This window comes from Callithrix jacchus, chromosome 11, assembly GCF_049354715.1.
Source record: "Callithrix jacchus isolate 240 chromosome 11, calJac240_pri, whole genome shotgun sequence".
NCBI classification, from domain to species: domain Eukaryota; kingdom Metazoa; phylum Chordata; class Mammalia; order Primates; family Cebidae; genus Callithrix; species Callithrix jacchus.
This window is the reverse complement of record NC_133512.1, coordinates 108,398,996-108,425,859: the sequence shown is the minus strand read 5'-3', so window position 1 is coordinate 108,425,859 and position 26,864 is coordinate 108,398,996. Positions and strand designations below refer to the sequence as shown.

The 26,864-nt window shown below is 44.8% G+C and overlaps 1 protein-coding gene across 2 annotated transcripts in view; it reads right to left on the bottom strand.

Moving 5' to 3' along the window:
• The window catches only part of KIAA1549 (KIAA1549 ortholog), a 153,055-nt gene that overhangs the window by 77,393 nt on the left and 48,798 nt on the right, over positions 1–26,864 (bottom strand). For both annotated transcript variants that reach the window (XM_035254639.3, XM_035254640.3), the window contains exons 2-7: positions 12,346–15,030; positions 8,101–8,189; positions 6,799–6,976; positions 4,673–4,803; positions 2,600–2,783; positions 677–736 (exon numbers count right to left, since the gene is read on the bottom strand). In XM_035254639.3, coding sequence (XP_035110530.3) covers positions 677–736; positions 2,600–2,783; positions 4,673–4,803; positions 6,799–6,976; positions 8,101–8,189; positions 12,346–15,030 — 3,327 coding nt within the window. The remainder of the gene's footprint in view (positions 1–676; positions 737–2,599; positions 2,784–4,672; positions 4,804–6,798; positions 6,977–8,100; positions 8,190–12,345; positions 15,031–26,864) is intronic.

The following is a 26,864-nucleotide window of genomic DNA, read 5'->3' as shown; positions in this document are numbered from 1 at the left end:
TGATCTGAAAAAGACCGCTGAAGGCACCATGCAAAGAAGTGAGGCCTTGACATGGGATGCTGTGTGTTCAGCAAAGAGAACTTGCAAAGTACAGGAACCCCGTGAATGGTGACTATCACTACTCCACATGCTGTCTCGTGCCCAGCTAGTTCCTGTGCTGCATGCACGCTGGGAAGCTAAACATAACTACTGTTCAGACTTTTGTGCACTACATTAGAAAGCCTTTAACTGCAATGCCATACCTCTAAATATCTGACCCATTCCCCTAAGACAAAAAAAGAAAAAAGCTTCCTAGGTGCCAAGCCACCCTACTTGTCCTTATTAAACTAAACAACACTTTTAGAAAAAAAATAAAAGAGAGAGAGAGAGAGAGAGAGAGAGATCCTTGCTTCTGAACCTCACCCTGTTTTGGGTCAGAAGATTGTCAGTTCCTGTTAGATTCTGCCCTGAACTTGATGTATGAATTTTAAAGAAAGTCAGTCCTTTTTGTTCTATAACTCAGTGGGATACATTCCCACAGCCAAATTTGAATCCCTTTCTCATTCATTCTTTGCCAAGAATTTAAGGTACATTTTGTCCTAAATTTAGGAAACAGGAAAGGCAGCATCATTCTCAATACGCCTGCATAGACTGTGTATCCTTACAGCGCCCAAAACATTACGTAAGTTAAACATACCTGTCCTGACCCAAGAGGACTTCAGCAACTGAGATAAGTTGAGCTGTGGATACTGGAAGGCTACAAAAGGGAAAGAATTAGGGAAGGAGAAAAAAAATCTGTAAGAAAAAAACCCCAGGTTTACAACAAAGTCACAACACATTGTCTTTACTATTTAGCTCTAAATATGAAAAAACAAAACGTCAGATTAGTGTGAGGACATGGACAGGAGCAATTTCTGAACACATTTGTCTCAAGAACAAAGAGAGAAAAAGAAATGAAGGGCTGGCTCCAGCCACATCATAGGACACTGCTGCATGGAGAGGTCACCTGCAAGATCTCCTTTGAATGTCACTGTTCCACAGCAAAGCACGTTCACACGTGTACCCCAGAGCCTGGCTTTCCCAGCCATGTCTCAGGGTAAAGTGACCACGTGTTGACTTGCCCCAGGCCAGTTAGTGGGCTCCGCTGTCAGGCAGACTCATTGCAGGCATATGTGCACCATGGACACTGAAAGCTGCTCTTGGTAAATAACAGCTTTCTCTCTGTCTACTTTCATATAGAATAACTTGTAAAGTTCTTCTTTTTAATTAACAATATGCTGAAATACATTACAAATCATTAGCCATTTGGTTGTTTCATTTTGAAAAAGAATTTGAATTTTTTTAGCTTGACTTCAACTCTGGAATCTACTATATTTTTTTTAAATAAATATCTCCCCTACCCCACCCCCACCCCCCCACCCCACCCCACCCCAGCCACCTGCCTCCATTTGCATTGTGAACCTACTTGCTTTGGCCAGGAAGAAAGGTTTCATGTTTTCACATTTTTTTTTTTTTAATTTAGACAGTAAAAGTCACTCTTTTCAGCATATAGTTTTACAGATTTCGATAAATGTATATATAGTCACATAATCATCACCACAATGAAGATACAGAACAGTGTCATCGCCCCAAAACACTGCCTTCTGCAGAACAGTTCCATCACCCCCAAAACACTGCCTTCTGCCATCCGTTTGTAGTGGAACTTTCCCACTGCCCTTCAGCGCTGACAACCACAAATCCATTCTCGCTCCCCACAGTTAGGCCTTTTCCAGGACTCGTATATTTTTTAAGAGCACCCGTTTATTCTCCAAGTAATAAAGCCAGGCACAGTGGATAAGCAGGGCTCTGCAGACCCACCTGGCTTCAATCCAGTTTTATCAGATTTATATTCCGGCACTCAGTCAGATATTTCACTTGAAAAAAACTTGTCCAGGTGGAAATACTCTGTATGATACTAAAATGGAGAATCCATGCCATTTGCATGTCATTACACATTCATGATGCCCAGAGCGAACCCTAATGTCAACTATGGGCTCTGGGTGATGAGGATGTGTCAATGCAGGCTGGTCCCTGTAACAAATGGACCACTGGGCTGCGGGATGCTGATAACGGGGGAGGTGACGAATGTGCAGAAGCAGGAGGTATATGGGAAATCACTCAACCTTCTGATCATATTTGCTGTGAATCCAAAACGTCACTAAGAAGAGCAAGTCTTATACTATTATTCTAAGTGAAGTACCTCAGGAACAGAAAACCAAATATGGTACGTTCTCACCGATATGTGGGAACTAAGCTATGAGGATGCAAAGGCATAAGAATGATACCCTGGATTTTGGGGACTTGTGGAGGACAGTGGAAGGGGGGTAAGGGATAAAAGACCACAAATATGGTGCCGTGTATACTGCTCAGGTGGTGGGCACCCAGGATCTCAAAAAAAATCACCACTGAAGAACTTACTCATGCAACCAAATACCACCGGTACCCCAACACCTTAAGAAAAAATAAAATGATGTTTTAAAAATCAAGTCTTTTAAAAACTAAAAAAATTTTCTGAAGAGGTCTACCAACAAAAATGTCTGCCACATGACCTCCCCAGCATGTCCAAGGGGGCCGTACTCACGCTCTGCAATCTGCAACACCGGGTATCCCAGATAGAAACTGAACTCCACCACACTCAAGTTCCTCAGCAGCTCGCTCACTTCCGACCCATTCAAGAATCCCTGTGTGCTTCTAACTGCAAAGGTGATGTTCACCGGGCCCCGCCGAGGAGTCACCCTTGAGGAACTGACGGTGATATTCAAGATCTGAAAGAATGAAGCCAGAATAAGCTTCAAAAATAAAACATTCTGCTGAGGGCTTAACCCTGATCTCTCTCTCACGGGTCCTCTGATTTTTTAAAAGGAGGTAAAGTGTTTAAAGGAAAAATAAATGGCTTCTAACCTGGTTCCCTTTGTAAGAGTTTAAATGCTCAGTTTACTGAAAATGTTTCTTATATTAAGTGATGAACTGAGCACATGTACAGCCCCTCCTACCCCAAATCCCACTAAAATAATAAGCTGAACGAAGGGGAATAAATCCACACCTGCACTGAGAATGGAAGAAAACCAGTGATTCTGTCAGACCTCTGGGGGAGGGAGAAAGGATGGGTCTGGATTGATATAAACCAGAAGGGAGGGGGCCAGGATCCAACACATACACAAGCATGGGCTGCAGCAGACCTGAGGGCCATGCTCCCCAAGAGGACCAGGAGGGGCTCCGTGGTGGAGATCAGCAGGCACAAAGCCAAGAGCAGACTCCACAGTGGTAATCCGTGTAATTAATCACAAGGCTGTGCCAAAGAGCTGAGTCCATTGCCTTCCTCCTCAGTCCTTCCTAACTGTCACACCCAGGCCAACACAGAGGTGCTAGCAGCGGCCAGGCCCTCACCCAGAACAGGCCAAAGAACCGCTCCTAGGGAAAACACACCCCTGCCTAAGAGAACTATGGCAGGTCTGGGCCCTAAGCAAGAAGGTGGGCAGAGACTAAGACAACTCCCGTGCACGCCACAGACAAGGAAAGAAAATGAATGAAAACACAGCTGGCTCTGCCCTGAGACACACACTAAAGTGCCCTGTCCCCCGGGAAGAGCCTCTTTATCTTGAAGCTGGAAGGAGCGGGGGTTCCCTGTCTGCTTGCCTCTGACCACACACCGCACCCAGAGAGAAGCCCACCCTGACATGTTCTGCCCCGGACCCAGTGCTCCAATAAATTTTCCCGCCAGGAGATGGAGCTGACATAGAAAGATATCCCACAACTCACGGGGAGAGCCGTCCCAGCTACTAAAATGAACAACTTGGTTCTTCACTCCTAACAACAAACCAGCAGTCTCCAGATTTACAGAAACAGCACAAAAGCAAAGCATGGAGATCAACACACAGAGCAAGGACTGCAGAGAAACCAGGAATGACCTGGGGAACAGGAGACACATTTTAACAATTCTAATTAGCGTCCAGAGACTTTCAAGGCAATACTGCATCATCACAGGAAAGCCGACGATGGAAACGGAGCAAAGAACAATGAAAAAGAAGCTAAAAAATTCAATAGACAGATTGCATAACATAACGGACACAGCTAAGGACTACATTAATGACTTGGAAGACAAAATTTAGTAACTCTGTAGAAACAGAGAATAAAAAGAGATGGAAAATATGAGGAAAAAATAAGAAATATGGAAAGTGGATCCAGAAGCACCAACATCTATTTTGACAATCATTTTGGAAAAAGAGAGGAAAGAATGTAGCAGAAAAAAATCAAAGAAATATAAAAACATTAGCAGTTTCCATGCAATACGTACAACGCCTGTTCTTAGTAGCTGTATGGAAACAACAGTATGGGTAGGCTTTCCCCCACTGGATATTTAGGGTGATACCATTCCTTTCTAGGTAATTCTTGAATTTCCTGAATATGGTCACTCTCTTCAGCTCACCATATCTGAGTTCCCCAGGTATCAGCTACTCTGCAACCTTCAAAGCTGCTCATCCCATTCACGCTATGCTGACCCTACGCCATAGGAAGAGATCCATTCCAACCCATGTAAACTGGGTTTCCGCCACTGGAGAAAATAAGAGTGAAGTGCACCCTAAATTAAACGATGTGGAACGATCTCCCCTTTAAAGGCTAAAGCCTTCTGTTCTGCGTTCAGTGATGCTCTCACCTGCACCGTGAGGTTATACGTTCCCTGGTGGTGTTTTCTCACTTCAAAGAGAGCCGTCATTAGGCCTTTCTCGATGCGCTGGGTGAAGTTGCAGAAGCCGGTGTCCACACTTGGAGGCACAAACTGAAGTACTGAAAAGAAAAACAAGCCAAGTCCCACCAATAAGGTATTTGCACTTCTGAAGTATTAAGAAATCAAGAGAGAGAAACATAGGACCTAAATCAACTAATTCATCCGCAGCATGGGATTCAGTACTGTGATGTACCATTTCTACTTATTATTGCATGGAAATGTAAAAAGCAACTTTGCAGTAAATGAAGACATGCAATGTGAAGGTGACTGGTATCATTTTAAAATGAAAAATATCTCAGATAAGAATGTGAGCACCAAAAGACGCAAGGGATAGAAACATTTCAAATGTATATAAATTCACTGTAGATTAATTCTTAAGCATTTATGGGTGAAATTACATGACATCTGGCATTGCTTTAAAACACTCTAGTGTCTACAAAAACGTTCGGGGGGGGTAGAAGAAACAAAATTGGTGATGCTGATCATTTTTTTAAGCTTAATGGTAGGTATACGTAGGCTTAGTATGTTATTCTCTCTACTTTTGTAAATGTTTGAATATGTCTACAGTGAAAAGTTAAATACATTTAGAAATTACTGTTAACTGCCAGGTGTGGTGGCTCGCGCCTGTAATCCCAGCACTTTGGGAGGCTGAGGCGGGCAGATCATTTGAGATCAGGAGTTCGAAACCAGCCTGGCCAAAATGATGAAATCCCATCTCTACTAAAAATACAAAAATTAGCCGGGCGTGGTGGTAGGCACCCGTAATCTCAGCTACTCAGGAGGCTCAGGCAGGAGAATTGCTTGAGCCTGAGAGCGGAGGTTGCAGTGAGCAGAGATCGCACCATTGCACTGCAGCCTGAGCAACAGAGCAAGACTCTGTCTCCCCAAAAAAAGAAATTACTGTTAGCTTCATATATACGTTTAAAGTCTTTCTCTTTTAGAGGCTATATAGGCTGAAATACGTGTGGGTGAGATGATACAATGCCTGAGACTTACTTCCAGATAGTGCAAGAGGAGGGGAAGGAGATGGTAGAGGTGGGTGTGGCTACAACAAGACTGGCTAGGAACAGAAAAATGATTGAAGACACACAATGAGTACATGGTGGTCTGTTAAACTATCCTACATACTTTGGTATATGCTTGAAATTTCCCATAATTATAAACCCTTTTTAAAAGTTAAATAATAAGGTCGGGTGTGGTAGCTCACACTCATAATCCCAGCACTTTGGGAGGCCAAGGCAGGAGGATTGCTTAAGCCCAGGAGTTTAAGACCAGCCTGGGCAACTTAGGGAGACCTTGTCTCTACAAAACATAACTTATTTAAAATTTTTTGTTTGTTTATTTTTAAGACAGGGTCTCACTCTGTTGCCCAAGCTGGAGTACAGTGGCACAATCTTGTCTCACTGCAATCTCCACCTCCTGGGTTCAAGCAATTCTCCTGCCTCAGCTACCCAAGTAGCAGGGATTACAGGCGTATGCCACCATGCCCGGCTAATTTTTGTATTCTTAGTAGAGATGAGGCTTCGCCATGCTGCCCAGGCTCATCTCAGACTCCTGACCTCAAGTGATCCGACCACCTCAGCCTCTCAAAGTGCTCAGATTACAGGCATCAGCCACCGCACCTGGTCTAAATTTTTTTTATTTTTTGTAAAGACAAGGTTTCATCATGTTGCCCAGGCTGGTCTCAAACTCATAAGCTCAAGCTATCTGTCTGCCTCAGCCTCCCAAAGTGGTGGTACTGCAGGTGTGAGCCACCACACCTGGTCTAAAAAAATAATTTTCAAAAAAATTAGCCAGGTTTGGTGATGTACACTTTTAGTCCTAACTACTCAGAAGGCTGAAGCAGGAGGATTGTTTGAGCTCAGGGGTTTGAGGCTTCAGTGAGCTCTGATCACACCACTGCATTCCAGCCTGGGTGACACAGTGAGATCTTGTCTCTAAAAATCATCATCATCATCATCAATTCTATAAAAGATTTCCAGTATTTTTAAAATGCAGAAAAATAAAACAAAATTCTTTTTACAAATCAAAACAACTTTGTTGAGTTGTCTCACCTGTTTGAACTTGGAACCTGGACTCTGGCACAAGGAAGGAAGGTTTCACAGACAAGATTAAAGGAGTCTGGTCGCGCACGAGCTTACTGTTTATAAGCACATTTATGACCGATACTGCCGTGTAAACGAAAGGACCGGACGTCACCAGGAAAGTGAAGTCAGTAAATAGCTCATAAACCTAGGGAAGCAGGAAATACAAAGACAATTCAAACGTGAAGGAAGCTGTTAGAAAAATTTTAAATTATAAATAAACTAAAAAACTGGTAGTTTCAGATGAAGGGGCAGCGCATCACAGATCATCAAAATTTCATTTTAGTTACTGCTTTTACTCTCTGTCAATCTTTGCAAAAACAGCACAAAATTATGAGAGCAGCAAGAAGGAAGAGTCAGTAACAAGAACTGAATAATGAGTTATAGGGCATTCAAGGTGTTTGTTGTGCTTAAAACACATAGAAAGGGGTACTTACTCTATTGAGCAGCACTGTCCAAAATAAATATACAAGGAGCCACTCATATAATTTAAAAATTTCTAGTGGCCACATTAAAAGACATAAGAACAAGTGAAATGAACTTTAAATGCATTTTACTTAATATATCTAAAATATCATTTCAACATGAAGTCAATACAAACATTATTATGAAATATTCTACATTGCTTTTTTCACTGCATTTTTGAAGTCTGTCATTTATCTATCTGTCTGTCTGTCTGTCTGTCTGTCTGTCTGTCTGTCTGTATTCTCCCCCCATAGCTCATCTCGGTTCAGACAAGCCCCATTTCACTGCTGCATCATCACGCATGGGCTACGGTTCTGGTTCCGGATGACTCTGCTCTAGATGGACCGTGGCTTTCTGGGATCATTGAGGAAAAGTGGCACCAGCATGGGATACAGTCTAAAAGATTCAGATCTCCATCTCTATCCCTCCAAATATCCAGAAAGATGCACCTGTACTCACTCTAACATCTAATGTAAACACGAATCCAAGTCCTTTTGTGTAAATCAAGGGAAGTAAAATCAGGTAGATGATTTTACTGCTGCCTCTGCTCTGAGAGCTCTTTGTTCCAACTCTGCCAACACACCTCCCAAAGGACTAACCCTGACCTCATGTGGGGTCAGAAAAGGCCTTCCCAATGTAGTGACAGTGGAGTGGAGATCCAGATGATGAGCAGGAGTTACCCAGGAGACAGGAGGGAAGAGAGGAAAGAGAATGATTCCATGGCCATAATCACCTGCCTCTAACCTGGGGCTCTCACATCAGCCCCGGTCCCATCAGTCATCATACTCCTGAGCCTCTGGGACTCACCTTCAGTTCCACTGCACGGTTGAAGTGAATCCTCAGTACTTCTTTAATTGCTGTAATGATGTACTCCTGCACAGCTCTTCTGGCCAGCACTACAAATTAAAGCCAACCACCAAATGCATTTTAATGTCATTATGAATCACACCTCTGGACCCCAGCACTGTGCCAAAATGCATTAGCAGCTCCAAAAGTCTTTTTGTAAAACAAAGGCCAGACCAAGACAGAACAGGGGTTAAGGATCTAGTTGCTGCTAATTACCTAGAGAAGAACAGCAGTGGGGACTTTGAAGACACGAGGTCAACTCTGCATAGCATCAGCTCCACACACTAAGAAAACCCTCTTTGCCCCAAACAGGTTAGATCAGGAATCAGCAGCAATGACCCAGCCAAGGGACAAGGGCTTCTAGTTCTCATTTTCACCTGGACAAATTCCAGGCTGCCTCTTGGTTCTGTCCCCGACAACAAAACAGGAGGCTTTAAAAGCTCTCAGAAGTAACATTTTAAACCGCCTTAAGATGTTACTCAACAAAACCAGATGACAGCTTCTCTGTGAAATGAGGTCTCCTACCCTAATGCTTCAAGGCAAAACGTGAAGAGTTTTTACCACTAATAAGAAAAAAAAGATTTCCACAATTCCCACATATTAAAATTTTATGTAGAAAATAAAATATTTCTCATAACCAAAGTCTAGTTCTATTTAACTTTCTTCACATTTTAAAAGTTCCATTTAAAAATCTGTACTAATAAGCCTGTCTCAGTGTTTAGTAAGCTTGTTCTTCTTTTCCCTATTTTTTCTCTCCTTTTCCATCAACTTCCCACAATGCAGAATTATAATACACTTACTACTGTAATTGCTTTCCATTTCCTGATTTTAATTTTTAAAACTGGAGACAGAATCACTCTGCATTCTTTAAAAAACAAATATTTAAGTTACATTTGATTGTTTTTTCCTATGAATCAGTGATCTGAATTTTTTTTAAAGGTGGGTGGGGCTTCTTTATTAGTTTATGAGGCCATCGGAACAAATCCACAGCCCCTAACCACCTTGCTGAGTCATACCAGCAGCCAGTTCTGCATGGCCCACATAGGATCCAAGTAAGTGGGTTGGACTATGCCATAGATTTGGAAGGGAAAGATAGAATGAGTAGGAAGGAAAGGGGAAAGAGTGGAAAGAAGGAAAAATGCCTTATTTAAAGAAGGAAATGAAGAGGGTGGGAGAAATGACGGAGGAGGGAGACAGGAAGGAGGGAACAGAAAAGGAGGAGGGAGGGAGAGGAGGGGGAAGGAAGGAGGGAGAGAAGGAAGGGAGGGAGGAAGGAAGGGCAGAGGGGAGGGAAGGGGAGGGGGAGGAACTCAAGAGCTAAACTTGGGGGAAATAGAGGCAGAATGAGAACTCAGTGACAGAAAACCCCTAAAGAGGAAAGTAGGAAGAATACATTGTAAGCAGCCCCACATAGCTAAAGACATTATCGGTCCGAATGTCACTCTGCAAAGTCCCTACAGCCACCACTATGACCTCCACCGTCTCTGGGGAATCTGGGAAAGATATAAAACTGCAACATTAGTATATGAGGACACAAGTCTTTGGCAAAAGGGATCATCAGCAAACAACTCTCTTACAGATCTTTTCTCAAACGTCTAGCTTTCCCAGAGCTAAGAGAAGAGAGGCGAGAGAGACTTCCAGAGGCAGGGCAGGGTCAGAAGGCCCTGGGTGGAAGCACGGCTCACACCTCCCAGGGCTCGTGCAGGCAAGTGCTTCCACCGCCACCATGGACCCCCAGCACCCAGAGCGGCTCTGCTTTACCATCACAGAGTGCACACAAAGAATCCTTTCAAGGGTACATGGAGTCACCTCAGCCCCCTCACCACACTCTCTCACTAACAGATAACTATGAAAAAGACAGCAAGGTCCAATCTAAATGAAGATGAGAAATGAGCCGTTATTTCCTCCAGGTCAAAGGTATCACCAGGAGCAATTGATGGCACTTATCTCTGCTAAACACAATTTAATAGAATGGACACTTACCCGCAACTCTCAACATTTACATAAACTGAATTTTACTCCAAAAAGCTGTTAAAAATACATGGATACCTAATTATACCTAATTAAGTCACGAAATGTCATTAAGTGTAAACCGCATATGAAAGTTAAATCCAACTATGAGGACTCCTAAAGAAGCTTTCAATAACTCTCTTAATAAGCTGCTTACAACTGACTACTTTGTACCTACTTTGTAATAATTTTGTAAAAAGAAAGAAAAGTATCATGTGCATGAGAAACGCTTTTCCCTCCTCCCTGGACTGCTCTCATCTTGAGAGTCAAGTTCATGATTTTGTTCCAGCTACGTTTCCTAGCATAATTACCTGCTCCTCCCATCACAGAGCCTCATCTCCAGCCATGACGATGGTCTCCTTCCCCAGAAGGCACTGTGTCTACATCCTCAAAGGACAACATTCTATTCTTCCTTTTGTGGGAATCTCCAGTTTCACATTCTTCTGAACCCGTCCCTGATCATCCCAAATAGCCACTCTCGGAAACTCTACGGTAACCACCGTTACTCTGTGGCTCAGTATCATCTTCCTGGGCCCTGACCTGCTCAAAGGAGGGCTTGTATTTTACCCATCTGTATACCTAAAAGCTTCCAGAAACACTGCACACATACTAAGTGCTCAATCATCCCTTGTCACATGGAATAATGAATGTTTCCCTTTGGGGTATAGGGAGCAAAGGCTGTCCCAGCCTCTTTCCCCAAAGCCATTCCCCCAGTACAGTGTTGATCACTGACACGTACCTGCCATCAGGATCCTCACTCCCACCTGCTTGCTCAGAGGGACATGGCACTGTGACAGTGAGCAAAGGCTCCCAGCCCCCTACCCCAACCACAGGAGGAAAAAGACCCACCGTTCTCCTCCTCTTCCCCCTCCACATTCTCTGCTCCTCTCCTTCCTGGTCCACTCCACCCCAATCCTCTACCCCTTCTGCCATTTTTGTCCCCTTTTCCATTTCTGTCCTCCACTCCTACCAAAATCAAGCTAGCTGTGTTTCAGACACAGTCATGGCCCTCAAGACCACACACACCTGTCATCTCTTGTAAGGAGAAATGCAGAGACCCTGACCAAGCAGGCTACCATCGTGGGACGTTAGCCTTGAAATAAGTCTACCTGTCAGGCATGTCCTTAGGGGGACGCCAGCTTCATGCCACTGCAGTCGTGCCACTGCAAGGGAAGCTGCTGGCCAGTCTGCTAGCAACCCAGGCTGCTGGGGGAGGGAACCACAGGCTGAAACTGGATTCGGAGGACATTTAGTTACTCTACTTTTCTTTTTTCTTTTTTTTTTTTTTTTTGACATGGAGTTTCACTCTTGTTGTTCAGGCTGGAGTGCAATGGCACAATCTCAGCTCAGCCAACCTCTGCCTCCCGGGTTCCAGCGATTCTCCTGCCTCAGCCTCCTGAGTAGCTGGGATTACAGATATGTGCCACCACGCCTGGCTAATTTTTTTGTATTTTTAGTAGAGACGGGGTTTCTGCATGTTGGTCAGGCTGGCCGCGAACTCCTGACCTCAGGTGATCCACCTGCCTTGGCCTCCCAAAGTGCTGGGATGACAGGCGTGAGCCACCGCACACGGCCTCTACTTTTCTTTCCTCAGGACCAAAGTACCATTTACAGGGACTTATGAGAGCAAAGTGCAGTCTGCTTTCAAAGAAATGTAAGAAGAGTAAATGAGTCAGAAATTGCAAGGGTTACCCTTATGCAGTTGCCCAACTCATGGTTTGAACTAAAAAAAAAAAAAACCGTTTTGCTTAAACTACGTCATCTACGCACCTACTGGGTTATGGCAGGACAAAGATCCTACCAAGAACTTCCAAGACTTGTTTAGTTCTTGGATTTGTTCTAATATTTGTTCTCCTTGTGACTGCTGAGTAATAGGCATCATCCCGTGTGTGCCTCTGATGTGGCAGGCAGGGGTGGAGTGTGCTGCAGCCACTAATGCATTTATATCTGAACATCAGCCCTACAAAGCAGGTTTAACTAAGTTCCTTGTTTAATGGCTGAGGTAGCAGACGATTACAGAGGCTCAATAACTGTCCCTAGAACTCGCAGGAGGTAAGCGGAGGAGTGCTACCCGGGAGTTATCTGAGCCCAGCGCCTCTGCTCTTAACCACAAAGCTCCAGGCCCCAGAGGCACTACATACAAGCTCCTTAGAAAGATGGCCCACCCCAGAGAGGTGGCAGGAAGCTGGTCCTTACCAGTTGTGATCAGATAGGCATCAGGGACTGTGATATCACAAACGTATGGCGGCTTGGCAGTGGCCAGTGTTGGTGTGTCGACTGTTGCTTCGAGAGTGAAGGTGGTCACAGGACGCAGGGACGGCAGGGGAGGAGCAGCGCTGCTCTCTGGGGGACTCTGACTTAGGGCATCGCTCATCAGGGTGGAGTCAAGGGGACCAGCAGTGGCAGCACCGGTGCTGGGTGGGCTCACTTCCGTGGAGCTGTTCAGTGGCACCTCTGTGGGTGTGAGCAATGCGTCCACGGCAGTCAGCTCTGTGGGCAGAGGGAAGAGGGTCGCTTCAGAAACAAACGAGGACCCTGCTGGTGGGTACATGTCAGTGATCAACACCGTGCCAGTGGGAATGGCTTTGGAGAAAGAGGCTAGGACAGACACATGACTGTCTGTAGCACTGATTTGATCATCCGGAGGTGTCAAAGTTGAGAACAAAGAAAACGCAGGTAAAACGGGCGTTGTGTGGACAGTGGTCAATGAAGTTGCATGAATCCCAGCAGTCAAGATGTCAAAAGACCCAGAGCTGGGGGGCACCAGTGTGGTGACTGCGGATTCACGCAAAGAGGGTGAAGACTCAAGATAGGAGGTAGTTTCAGTGAAAGCTGAGGTAAAATGAGCTTCTGAATCCGTCAGTGAAACCATCGATGCTTCAACAAAAAACAGAGAATCAGAGGGGAAGCTTGACCGTGGCGACGCTTCAGAGAGACTAGGTAGGAAAGTGACGGTGTTTAAAGGCAGCGCAGAACTTGGCTGCAGCTGCGAAAACTCAAGATCTGTGGAGCTGGGAAGAAACAGCCGAGATGACTGCAGATCACTTGAGTGGAACAATCTAAATGTCTCAGTCAAGGTAGAAAAAGGCTGAGACGTGAAGGGGGACAGGTCACTCGGCATCAGAGACAGAGACGCTTCTGCAGGTGAAGAGATGGAGCCGCTGAGTTCCAGCGGGGGTGTTGAGAAAAAGCTGGATGCGAAATCCAAAGCACCTCCGGGTTTACAATCGGAAAAACTGAAAGAACCTTGGTCAGAGAAAAGTGAAGACTCCACTGAAGGAACCACGCTGTAAGGCGTAACAACACTTGGGTCTCTGACGGCAGGCAATGGTGTGTTTTTGTTCGCTATGGCAGAGAGAGATGAGTCAAGGAGAATGCTGGTGATGACCGAGAAGAATGCAGTGGTCACGCTGGACGGTGTCACCTGCGTTTCTGCAACAGACGAGAAGCCAGCAGCGGAATGGAGTGACGCTGGCACAGAGAGGTGGCCATGTGCAGGGGGAGCCTGTGTGGTTGTAACGCTGCTCACATCCACCTCGGTGGAAACACCAACACTCATCTCTGAGATTTCCATGGATCTGGAAGAAAGTGGGACCACAGGTCTAGAGGGGAAAAGCGTATTAAACACTGGAGGATCTTCCTCAAATTCAGAGAAGTCTGCTATGACGCTACTCATTAGAGAGATGCTGCTTTCTTCCAGCACAGTCATGGTCAGGGTCTCTGCACCATCCCCTGATCCCACATCTTTCTCCACGAGGCTTGTGGCCAGAACGTGCTGAGGTGAAGCCACAGTGCAGGCTGCGCACCAAGTGTATGGTCTGAATGAAGACACCGGGCTCAGGAGGGGAGTGCTGTCCACAGGACTGGAGAGAGCTGAATGGCTGAGCAATTCTGATGTCTTGCTGGAGTCACTAGGGAGAAAGGGCTTAGAAGAAACATCGGTTGGTGGAGCAGAAAAGGACACAAATGCAAGAGAGGTTGAAAGCCACGCAGAATGTGTCCTGCCAAATGCAAGGGCAGTGTGCGACACAGTCACAGTAGAGTATGTTCTTGGAGAGGTGGTTTCTTCTAGACTTTGACTCAACACAGTGGTCACATCAGGGTATCTGTCTGTACTTGTGGCCCAAACCTCCTCTGGAGGCTGTGAGACCTCCCCCAAGGAGGGAAACGGTCTAGTAATGCCATCGCCTAATGGCTGCGTCATTAAAGACCGGGAGCTTAAAAAAAGGGGGGTTTCCACACCCTCTGTTAGGGAAGCCACCATCTCTGGCAGAGTCCTGCCTGATAAATGACTGTAAGCATCAGTAGGATAAAGCACCAAATTCCTGCCAGGAGTTGGAACAATGCCCTCAGAGGTGCGAAAAGCTGACCGAAAGGCGTGGAAATGACTGGAGGACTCAGCATATGCTGCTGGTTGTCGCGTTGTGTTCTGCCAGCCCGATGTCACTTCTTCATCTTGTAAAGAAACCATGGGTAACGATGGAGTGAGCATGGATTCCAACGCTCCCCTGGGCAGCCCCGGTGGGCTGACAGTGATATATTGTATTGGAGAAACCATCTGTGGAGTGGCCCAGTGAGTATCTGGCAGAAAGTTATCCATCTCATCATCATCGACGGCCACCTCATTACTCGTCACTGACACGTAAGTTGCCACAAAGATGCTGAGAGCTGCTGTACTTTCAGTCTGTTTTCCTTGGTTAAAAAAGGCTATATCAAAAGTAGTGGCAGATGGCGGGGCTGTGACATGGAGAGGACTGCTGTGCTGGGACTCTGGCACAGTTTCTGTTAAGGCCACTTGTGCAGCGCTGTGCCCAGTGCTTTTCCTCAGCACGAGCTCCACGGAGTATAAGGAAAGGTTGTGCTGTTCCGGAGAGAGCTCATCTATCAAGAAAATCAGAGCTGGGTTAGCGCAATGCATTGGAAGCCACGTGGCTAACATTTTGTTTCAGGCATGAGAATTTACTCATCCAACAAACATCCATTCACCATAGATATCCATGAATCACGGTCAGAAGTTAAACAGCTAGTTGGAAACCAGAAATTGACAGAATTACCATCAGGACAATATCTGCAAATATTCCTAAACCTCGCCACTGTTTTTAACCTAAGCTGCGTGTGTTTGGGAGGTGGGGGGAGTGGTTACACATTTACATAGTTTTTCCCACAGAACCAAGGGATACCAGAAACAGCGGAGGCTGTTTAGTCCATTTTCTCTCATTTATGACATGAGGAAAGAGAGATTTCCCCAAAGGTAAATAAATCAATTTCAAGACCACCCAGACAGAGTGGAGCTGGAATCTGAATATAAGGCTGCCTTGACTCCAGAGCCTGCGTGTTTTCTCTTCCATGATAGAAGCTGGCTTCTAAGAGAAATGAACACAGCAACTCATTACATCAGTCACTACCCAAGTAACAGAGCTCCCCCGTTCCTCAGCTGCTCCCCAACACAGTGGCTGAGGCTTCCACATGAAGGCCCCAGGCTTCCTGCAGGCTCAGCTTCCATCATTTCCTGCCCCGCTCTCAGGCCTTCCCAGCTATGCTCTGGAACCTGCAGTTCCCCAAACCCAAACACCCTGTGGCCTCCATGGCTGTGCACATTCTCACCGCCACCTGGAATGTGCTTCCCTGGTTCTCTACCTGGATGGCTCCTACTGGCCCTTCAGATGCAGCACAGATAGGCGCTTCATCCTCATTGCTCTAAAGCTGGGTTGGCGCCTCGCCCTAGACTTCTCCCTGTCCTTATCGTGCTCACCGAAATGAACTGTCTGCTCACTAGATTCTGGGCTTCCTAAGGACAGGCACTGTTTACCTGCCTCCCCAGTGCCCAGCTCAGTAAATGATCTATAGTAGGAGCTCAATCGATAACAGTTTGATAAATAAATGGAATCCAAGGATACCAAGCTCTGACAAGTGCCAACATTATCCCAACATCTGTTCAAACGTGTTTATTCCTTAACCTTGTGACAGCTGACATTATCATTTAGTAACCTGAGGCCTCTCCACCTGTAATTCAGATACAATGTAGCCTAGAGAAACAGGACAAGTGATAGCCCAGCCATTGATGAAAGCCCAGGGCCCAGGGACTGTCCTCGGCAGCCCAGGCCAGGGGACTGAGCAACTATCACAATCCATAACAACACCCCATTTCTCTAATCCAGCAGTCTATCAGAACACATCTGTGTGAAATGGTATAAGGATAGTCTTGAGTTTACTTTTTTTTTTTAAGTAAGTCATTTCTATTCTATTTCTAGCAATATAGCAGACTAGAGATCTTAAAACTCCCTACTTCGGAACATTTAAGATTACTTAAGAAATGTTTGAAAACCATCTTCTAAGTGACTGGATGGCCTGCAAGACAGTAAGGAGAAAGTGCTGAGTGCAGGAATAAAACAGGAGCTACATTAGGGCAGAGACTGGGGACCCAAGGCAGGTACTGGACCAGGTGGCCTGCTGTTTAGGCCACAGGGGACCAAGGGACAAGTGTTCGCCTAGACAAGGTAAGAACCCAATTGAAGACCATTTTCCAAAAGTGGAGGCAGGAAGTGTCATAATCTCAGAGAAAGAGTGAGTTAGGAGGAAATATGTCCACTTTTCAGAAGACGGCAAAAGGAGCTACTGGCTTCCAATGCAGATCGACTTGAGAGCACCCTGGACTGACTTTCCCTTTTCCCTGTTGGACTCTTCTCAGTCTCTCGCTTCTGTTCCTCAGAATCATGGCCTAGAATAAAATATGCACATAAATCCATGTCTCAGGCTTTGCTTTCTGAGGGTTAAATCCAAGTTAAGACACTGCTATGACTTGTATTACGTGCTCCCAATATTCCTACATTGAAATCCCAGCCCCCAGGACCTCACAATATGACCATATTTGGCAACAGGGTGAGTGTAGATGTAATCAGCCTGGATGAGGTCATACTGAAGTAGGGTGGATCCCTCATATAATATACTGATGACCTCATAAAAGGTGAAAATTTGGGCTGAGCTCGGTGGCTCATGCCTGTAATCTCAACACTTTGAGAGACCAAGGCAGGTGGATCATGAGGTTAGGAGTTCGAGACCAACCTTGCCAACATGGCGAAACCCCATCTCTACTAAAAATACAAAAATTAGCCAGGTATGGTGGCACATGCCTGTCATCCCAGCTACTTGGGAGGCTGAGGCAGAAGAATCGCTTGAACCTAGGAGGCAGAAGGTTCAATAAGCTGAGATCACACCACTGCACTCCAACCTGGGAGACAGCGTGAGTCTTCGTCTCAAATAAAAGTGGAAATTTGGATCTGGACATACACAGAAGTAGAACACCATGTGAAGATGAAGGCAGATATCATGATGATGTATCTACAAGTCAAAGAACATCAAATTTTGACAGCAAATCACCAGCAGCTAGGGGAGGGCCCTGCAGCAGATTCTCCCTCACAGGCTTCAGAAGGAACCCACACCTTGAACTCGGACTTCTAGCCTCCAGAATGGTGAGACAATAACTTTCTGTTGTTTAAGACAAACAAAGGAAAAATACACATCTGAACTTTGACTTTGTACAGTTATGGCACGAAACATCGTCCCTGTATTACTTCTCTGGTCCTGACAACTGTATGCTTGAGTCATAATTTAAAGTGGACCAGGTCTCTAGCACCTGTCAGAAGCTAACATACATCATGCCCAGAAGAACACACTCACAGCCTGGTTTCAAATTATTCCTGCAGCCAGAGCTGCAGAGCACAGAATTAGAAATTATAAAATACTTAAGAAAGCAGAGTACCATGAACAAAAGTCAAGAGAAATCCCATGAAAAAAGTATTTTTTAAAAAGGCCAACTAATTTGAATCAGATCTATAAAGACTTTAGATACTGGAATTATGAGATCCATTTTTTAAAGTTCTATTGAATTCATTTATAATATTAAAGAGAAGACTGAAAACATGAGTAATGAGCAAGAGACTATAAAAGTTGGCCTGAAATATTTTTAACACATTTAGAAATAAAAATTTTATAATTAACAAATTTTAAACTCAATATACATGTAAAACAGCAATTTAGACACAAATGAAGCAAGAATTAGTGATCTGGGGGATAGGTCTGAAGAAATTACTCGGAAAAGGGCACAGGGAAACAAAGAAATGTGAAATATTTTAAAAAGAAGTTAAGAGACATGGAAGACAGAATAAGACAATCCAACATACATTTCCTCAAAGTTTTAAAGAAAAAAAATAAAAGGGAATAGGGTAGACATAATATTCAAAGGCACGATGCTAAGAATTTACCAAAATTGATAAGGGACATGAACCATTCAATTCAGAAAGACCAAAAAAATCCCAAGAAGAGTGAATTAAAAAAAAAAACCCATATCTATACACATAATGATACCATAGATTAAAGACAAAGATAAATTGTCAAAGCAGTCAGAGAAAAAGGAAACAGCAACTAAACTAGCAAAAGTAACTGCCTCACAGAATTAGAAGCCAGATGACAATGAAACAAAATCCTCAAGGGCTGAGACAAACTATCTCACATCTTAGAGGTGAATAACCAGGAAAACTCTCTATCAAGACATTTTCAGCTTAACAGTGGTTAAACCAACAGAAGACCCACAGTAAAGGAGCTTCTAAATAAGGATACCCTTCAAGAAGAAGGGTTATTATCTCAGCAAGAAGATCTGAGAATAGAGAATAAATGATAAACATATGGCCAGATGTGGTGTATCACACCTGTAATCCCAGCACTTTGGGAGGCTGAGGTGGGTGGATCACCTGAGTCAGGAGTTCGAGATCAGCCTGGCCAACATGGTGAAACTCCATCTCTACTAAAAATAAAAAATTAGCTGGGTGTGGTGGCACGCACCTGAAGTCCCAGCTAATTGGGAGGCTGAGGCAGGAGAATTGCTTGAGCTGGGAGGCAGAGGTTACAGTGAGCCAAGATCGCACCATTGCACTCCAGCCTGGGCAACAGAGCGAGACTCTGTCTCAAAAAAAAAAAAAAAAAAAGATAAACATACGGTTAAATCTAAACAAATATTGATGGTATAAATGAACAGTAATACTGCTATGTCATTTGTGAGTTTACAAAAGACATATTATATGGAATTAAAATAGTTGTGCATAGAAGCTATAAGAGGGACAACCAGAGGTATTATCAACTCACTAGCAGAGCCAGAGATCAAGAGTTAAGACAAAATTCTGTAAATAGATTTTTGTTTCTACATACCAAAATTTGCAAATAATATTTAGTGCCGTAGATAAAATATTTCTAGCTGGTTCTCCTAGCATCTGAAAGTCACCAACTTAAACCATATGTAAAATGCTTAAAGGGTCATATTTCTTTCTCCATCATATGAACTTTTAAAATGGTTAAACAATATAAGAAGGATTTTTTTATCAATATTTTAAGTTGCTATTTCATAGCATACTATAAGGCATTTGTTGTCTTCCACGCACCCCAGCTCTAGGATTCCTTGCCTAAGCACTTGTATCACTTACCTGTCACATCCTGAGCACAGGTGGAAGAAAACATGATACTTATTATGACCACAGTAAAATGGCAGCTGTTCTTTTCTACAGCAAAGGCTTACAAGTTATAAACGTAAGAAGTAATAACATCACAGTTCTGTCAAATCGGGTGCCGCAGAATTCTGAACGTTTTCCTAAGGATAAACCATTTTACGCATCTGTTTTAAAACTGCTATGTTATTGTTTGTTTTGAAATATTAGATCTGAACAAGGAGCAAGTTCTCTTTTAAAACAAATCACAAATGCATTTGGAAGTGAACTGGAAGACTGCAAGAGACAAAATAACAAAGAAAAGCAATGTTTAGTGGCTAATTTATGAACCTGGGTATCTCATGCAAGCTAGAATTAAATCAACTCTGTCTTCTAAGGACAGCAAACGGGGAAGGCAAAGTGGCCATGGGGACAAAAAAATTCTCCTGACTAGAAAATGATGGGGACAAAAACTTCGTATTAAGAAATGGAAGGCGTGCCAAGCTGGGATGCATTTTTTCCTTCTTTCTCTCTGCCAAGCCCCAGGAGGGACAAAGCAGCTGCAGTGCCAAGGGGAATCACTTCTACAGTTAACTCAGGAGGAAGCTAGAAAACCCAGGCGAGTCTCTCACAGCATAAAAGGCATCAGGGACTCTAATTTCAAGCCTTGGAGATCAATTTTCAAGCTCTAAAGCGTAGGTTAACAAAAGAGGGAAAGCGTCTCTCTTGGATGACAGAGAAAGGAAAAGGGGTTGGGTGAGATGGGTGCTTCTCAGACTGTGACGCCCGCCTGAATGACGCCAGACCCTGGACTCCTGCACCGCTCCCAACTGACGCATCCCTGCCACCCACTCCAAGTAGCCAGCATTGAGGCCTTTTCTCCATTTAGGCAGCAAATCCTTGTTCACTGGGACTGTACCATGCACCTACACCTGGTCCTGGCCAGGTTCTGGCCATGCTGGACGTCACAGCAGGGAACCATGCAGCACTCTCACTGCCAGGTCACACCAATTCCACGATGACACATTAGTGAGGAAGAGGCCCAGCTGTCTCCAAAACTTGTCTGTTTCAGACTCTCACAAGCAAGACCAACTAATGCCCTTATATATTTTTTTTTAAGTCATGTTTTTCTATCTGGAAATCTTCCTGAACTATAGTAGTTAATCATGGAATCATGTATTTTTCTAGATTAATGGATCCTTTAGGACCTAAGTCAATACCTCGTGGTGCAAATAAGACTCAAAATAGCACCCGGAAGAGCCAGCACAGAAAGAGGCAGGTTCCTGCATTACTAGCCACTGAGGGCTCTTCATACCACACCGAGTTTTGACAAATCAGGCCACCAAATTAAAGTTGCTGGTGAGGAAATTTAGTTGAAAAACATGCTAGAGCCAGGCGCGGTGGCTCACACCTGTAATCCCAGCACTTTGGGAGGCCGAGGCAGGAGGATCACCTGAGGTTGGGAGTTCGAGACCAGCCTGACCAACATGGAGAAACACCATCACTACTAAAAATACAAAATGAACCAGGCATGGTGGCACATGCCAGTAATCCCAGCTACTTGGGAGGCTGAGACAGAAGAACTGCTTGAACCCGGGAGGTGAAGATGTAGTGAGCCGAGATGGTACACTGACTGCACTCCAGCCTGGGCAACAAGAGCAAAACTCTGTCTCAAAAAAATACAAAAACAAACAAAAAAAAAACCATGCTAAATGGCCAGGTGCTAGTAGCTCACCCCTATAATACAAGTTCTTTGGGAGGCCGAGGTGGGCAAATGGCTTGAGCCCCGGAGCTGGCCAGCCTGGGCAACACAGTGCAACCCCGTCTCTACAAAAAAATCAAAAATTAGCCAAGCATGGGGGTGAGCACCTGTGGTTCTAGCTACTTGAGAGGCTGAGGTGGGAGGATTGCTTGAGCCCAGGAGGTGGAGGCTACAGTGAGCTGAGACTGTGCCACTGCAGTCCAGCCTGGGGAACAAAGCCAGACACTGTCTCAAAAAAATAAAAAATAAAAAACCTAAACTATGTTAGGGTACAACTGAGTTAAAAGCACTTGCTAAATTCTGTTACTAAAACTTAGGGGCAGGCACATGCTTTGGACTCCCACCTGGGGACAGCTCACAGCTGCAGGCACAGATGCTGGGAAAACACCACCTCCCCTGAGGGCTGGCCTGGGGGGCCCAAGGGACAGCAGTGTCAAGTGTCTCTAAAGAGCTTTCATCCAGACAGAAACATTATTTTTGCTTCTTTGCTAAATTGTGGAGTTTCTAAAACATGATGAGTCATCTCAACTTTCTGTGGATGTGAAATCTAAAAAACAAGGGCTCCTGGCCCCCAGGATTTCTAAGAGTTTATAAACAAAAGCAGTTGATCATTAAACCACCCCCCAATTTCACAAATCTCCAGCAAATTTTTTTTTTTTTTGAGACAGGTTTTGTTGTGTAACCCAGGCTGGAATACAGTGGTGCAATCTCGGCTCACTGCAACCTCTGCCTCTTGGGTTCAAGCGATTCATGCCTCAGCCTCCTGAGTAGCTGGGATTACAGGCATCCACCACCACACTCAGCCAATTTTGGTATTTTTAGTAGAGATAGGGTTTCAGCACGTTGGCCAGGCTGATCTTGAACTCCTGACCTCAAGTGATCCACCCAACTCAGCCTCCCCATAATGCCAGGATTATAGGCCTGAGCCACCACGCCCAGCCTAAAGGCATTCTTGACATATAAATATGCCTTTGAGATTTGCAGATTTGATCCTAGACCAACTTAATAAAGAGAATATCACAATAAAGCAAGTCAAACAGATTTTTTGGTTTCCCAGTGCATATAAAAATTACATTTATACTATACTGTAGTCTATTAAGTACACAATAGCATTATGTCTAAAATATACATATATATGTATGTATGTATATATGTATATATATACACACACTTTAACTAAAAATACTTCATTGCTAAAAATGCTAACAATTATCTGCTTTTTTTCCTTTCCAGCCCTGGCCCCAGACCCTACAGCTGCTGGGATGTTGATGCCTATGAAGAACTGGATTGCCATTTATGAACTCCTTTTTAAGGAGGGGAGTCATGGTGGCCAAGAAGGACGTCCACATGCCTAAGCACCCGCAGCTGGCAGACAAGAATGTGCCCAACCTTCATGTCATGAAGGCCATGCAGTCTCTGAAGTCCTGAGGGCACATGAAGAAACCGTTTGCCTGGAAACATTTCTACTGGTACCTTATCAATGAGGGTATCCAGTATCTCTGTGATGACCTTCATCTGCCCCCAGACATTGTGCCTGCCACCCTACACCGCAGCCGTCCAGAGACGGGCAGGCCTCGGCCTAAAGGTCTGGAGGGTGAATGACCTGCAAGACTCACAAGAAGGTAAGCCAAACAGAGATCCCTGCAGACAGACTGCTGGTGCCGACAAGAAAGCCGAGGCTGGGGCTGGGTCAGCAACCCAATTCCAATTTGGAGGTGGATTTGGTCGTGGACTTCAGTAAAATTGGAGAGGATTGTTTTGCATTGAACAAATTTACAGCCAAAAACACTTTTTAAAAATGCTAACAATTACCTAAGCCTTCAGTGAGTTGCAATCTCTTTGTTGGTGGAGTATTCTGTCTCAGTGTTTATGGCTGCTGGCTGATGAGGGTGGGGGCTGATGAAGGTTAGGGTGGCTATATCTTAAGACAGATATCTCATGAACTGATGCTTCCTTTCATGAAACACTCCTCTGTAGCCTGTGATGCTGTTTGGTACCATTAGACCCACAGCAGAACTTCCTTTGAAACTGGAGTCAGTCCTCTCCAACCCTGCCAAGTGCTTTATCAGCTAGGCTTATGGGATAGTCTACATCCTCTGTTGTCATTTTATTGATGTTCACAGCATCTTTACCAGGACTAGACTCCATCTCAAGAACCCACTTTCTTTGCTCATCCATAAGAAGTGGCTCATCTGTTTACACTGGACTGTGAGAGTGCAGCAAGTCAGTCGCATCTTCAGGTTCTAATTCAGGTTCTCCACTCAATCTGCAGCCACTTCCTCCAGCGAAGTCTCGAACTCTTGAAAGCCATCCATGAGGTTTCAAATCAACTTCTTCCAAAATTCTGTTCACGTTGATATTGTGGCCTTCTCCCATATATCACGAATATTCTTAATGGCATCTAGAATGGTAAACCCTTTCCAGAATGTTTTTGATGTGCTTTTCTCAGACCCATGAGAGGAATCACTACCTATGGCAGCTAGAGCCTTATGAAATATATTTCTTTTGTTGTTGTTGTTTTTAAAGACAGTGTCTTGCTCTGTTAGCCAAGCTGGAGTACAGTAGTACAATCACAGCTCACTGCAGCCTTGAACTCCTGGGCTCAAGCAATCCCCCATAGCTCAGCCTCCCAAACAGCTGGAAATATAGGCATGTGCCATGACACCCAGCTAATTTATTTAATCTTTCTTTTGTAGAGACACGGTCTCACTATGTTGCCCAGGCTAGTCTCAAACTCCTAGCCTCAAGCAATCCTCCTGTCTCAGCCTCCCAAAGTGAGCCACTGCATCCAGCCAGGAAATGTATTTCTTACATAGTAAGACTTGAAAGTCAAGTCTCACTTACACCATCCCCAGGTGATTCATGTGCCCATTAAAGTTTAAGAAGCATTAGCCTGAGATGCATTTTAGAGAAATTCACATGGTGATATTAAGTATGCAAATGGATATCCGAGCCTGAGATAAACCTGCAAATGTGAAGAGGAGAAGCCAGGGAGACCGGGGAAAACCAGGAACGGGAGGTGACAAGAACACAGAGAATCAGTGAGTATTCAGGAAAGGTCGCCGTGCTGAATAACCCTGAAAGATCAAGCACACGCAGGCTGGAGAGGCCCTCCAGGTATGCACGTGTCTCAAGGTGGCAGAAGCAAGGCTGACTAGCGAAGGGTGGCTGAGGAAACGGGATACACGCAGACAACTTGATGAGCAGTTTTGCTGCGTGAGGCAGGGAAGGGAGCAGACACCTGTAGGATCTGGGGAAGTCACTTGGTTCTGAGATGAGAGAGAAGAATCACCGAGGAGCTGGTTAAAGATGTAAGTTTCTTTTTTTTTTGAGACGGAGTTTCGCTCTTGTTACCCAGGCAGGAGTGCAATGACGCGACCTCAGCTCACTGCAACCTCCGCCTCCTGGGTTCAGGCAATTCTGCCGCAGCCTCCTCAGTGGCTGGGATTACAGGCACACGCCACCATGCCCAGCTAATTTTTTGTATTTTTAGTAGAGATGAGATTTCACCATGTTGACCAGGATGGTCTCGATCTGTTGACCTCATGATCCATCCGCCTCGGCCTCCCAAAGTGCTGGGATTACAGGCTTGAGCCACCGCGCCCGGCCAAGATGTAAGTTTCTAAAAAGGCAAAGCAGCTTATGCAAAATGCTTCCTCTCATCATGAGGAAACATCAGATGGGCCCAGTACCAGGGATGTTCCATAAAATACTCAACTTCCAAAAATGCCAAGGTCAGAAAAGGCAAGAAAAGACTGAGGAACTGTCATAGGCTCAAGCAGACTGAGGAGCCATGTCAACTAAACGTGATATGCGAGTCTGGACTGAGCTCCAGAACAAAAGTGGAAGAACTGGCGGAACCCTGTAAAGTCTGTAGTTTCACGGCTGCCATTGAACCGATGCTAACTTTATAACTCCACTATGATCATATAGGATGCTATTATTAAGGGAAACTGAATGAGGGTATATGGGAACTCCGTGTATTAATTTTGCAAATTTATGTCTAAAATTCTTGCAAAATAGGCCAACGCGGTGGTAGTGGCTCATGCCTACAATCCCAACACTTTGGGAGGCCAGGACAGGCAGATCACCTGAGGTGAGGAGTTCAAGACAAGGCTGGCCAACATGGCAAAACCCCGTCTCTACTGAAAATACAAAAATTAGCCAGGCATGGTTGCACACACCCATAATCCCAGCTACACGGGAGGCTGAGGCAGGAGAATCGCTTGAACCCGGGAGGCAGAGGTTGCAGTGAGCCAAGATCGCACCATTGTACTCCAGCCTGGGCAACAGAGTAAGACTCCGTCTCAAAAATAATAATAATAATAAAATTAATAAAATAAAATTCTTGCAAAATAAAAACAAATAAAACTCAGGTTCTCATTCATCAGTCTGGGCACGGGACTCAGAAAGCAATGTATAGGTTTTTGTTATTGTGGTTGTTCTTACTGGTGTTTTGGAACCTATGAGTGGAACAAAGTTTGACTCAAATGACATCAAAAGGGTGAGAGCACTGCCGATGGAGCAATGCAGAGGACAGGATGGCACCGAAGATGCAAGGACCTGCGAGGAGCCCACGGGGCTGAGAAGGAAGGGAGGGAGGGAGGGAGGGAGGGAGGGAGGGAGGGAGGGAGGGAGGGAAGGAGGGAGAGAAGAAGGGAGGGAAGTAGCGAACCCAGAGAAGAAGTGGCCTTTGATCCTCCACAAGACACAATGTCCCTGAAAATTACTACCATGGAGGACAGATTGAGAGAGTGCAGAGACCAGGAAACTTTACAGATTTACTTGTGAGTATTTGTGGGAATTGTGGTTAAAGGGCTCCTCTGGATATAGTATTTCCTATTTAAAAAAATTTAAAAGTCCAGGACAGCCACTGAAAATAAGGAGTGGTTGAGGGATGGGGCAGAACACACCAGGCGAGAGGAGAATTCGTGAAAGACCTGGAGGGGCAGGGAAGAGGGAGCCGTCCACAGAAATGAGATAGGATGGCCGGGCTCTGCCTAAAACTAGAAGACAGGTTTCCTATGTCCATGGGAGGAAAAACTGCTGTTTCCAGATCAGTGTTTCAGGCTGTAGTTGGATATGGGGACTTAATCTTGCAACATAGAAAATACCAGCCTGGGAGTGAATGAAAAGTAACTGACTGCAGCTCACCCCCCACTATTTTAAGTTTGCAAATATTCTTAAACTTCATTTTGAAGTCTTCCTTTGACATCCTTTGTTTCTCGACTTTTATTAGGTCACAGACGACATTAAAATGTTTGAATTGCCATATGTCACATCTTTGATTCCTGACTCAAATAAGAGGCATCATGATGTAATAGAGAGTGCTAGAGATGAGAGCTTGCAGGCATCGGGCCTCAGCCCGGCCCACACCTGGAAGAGCTGTTTCACATTCCTGGATCTCCATTCCCTCATCTGCTATCAAGATACGCAGTCCCTGAAAATTACTACCTGAAAAATGGGTGTTGACATCTGAC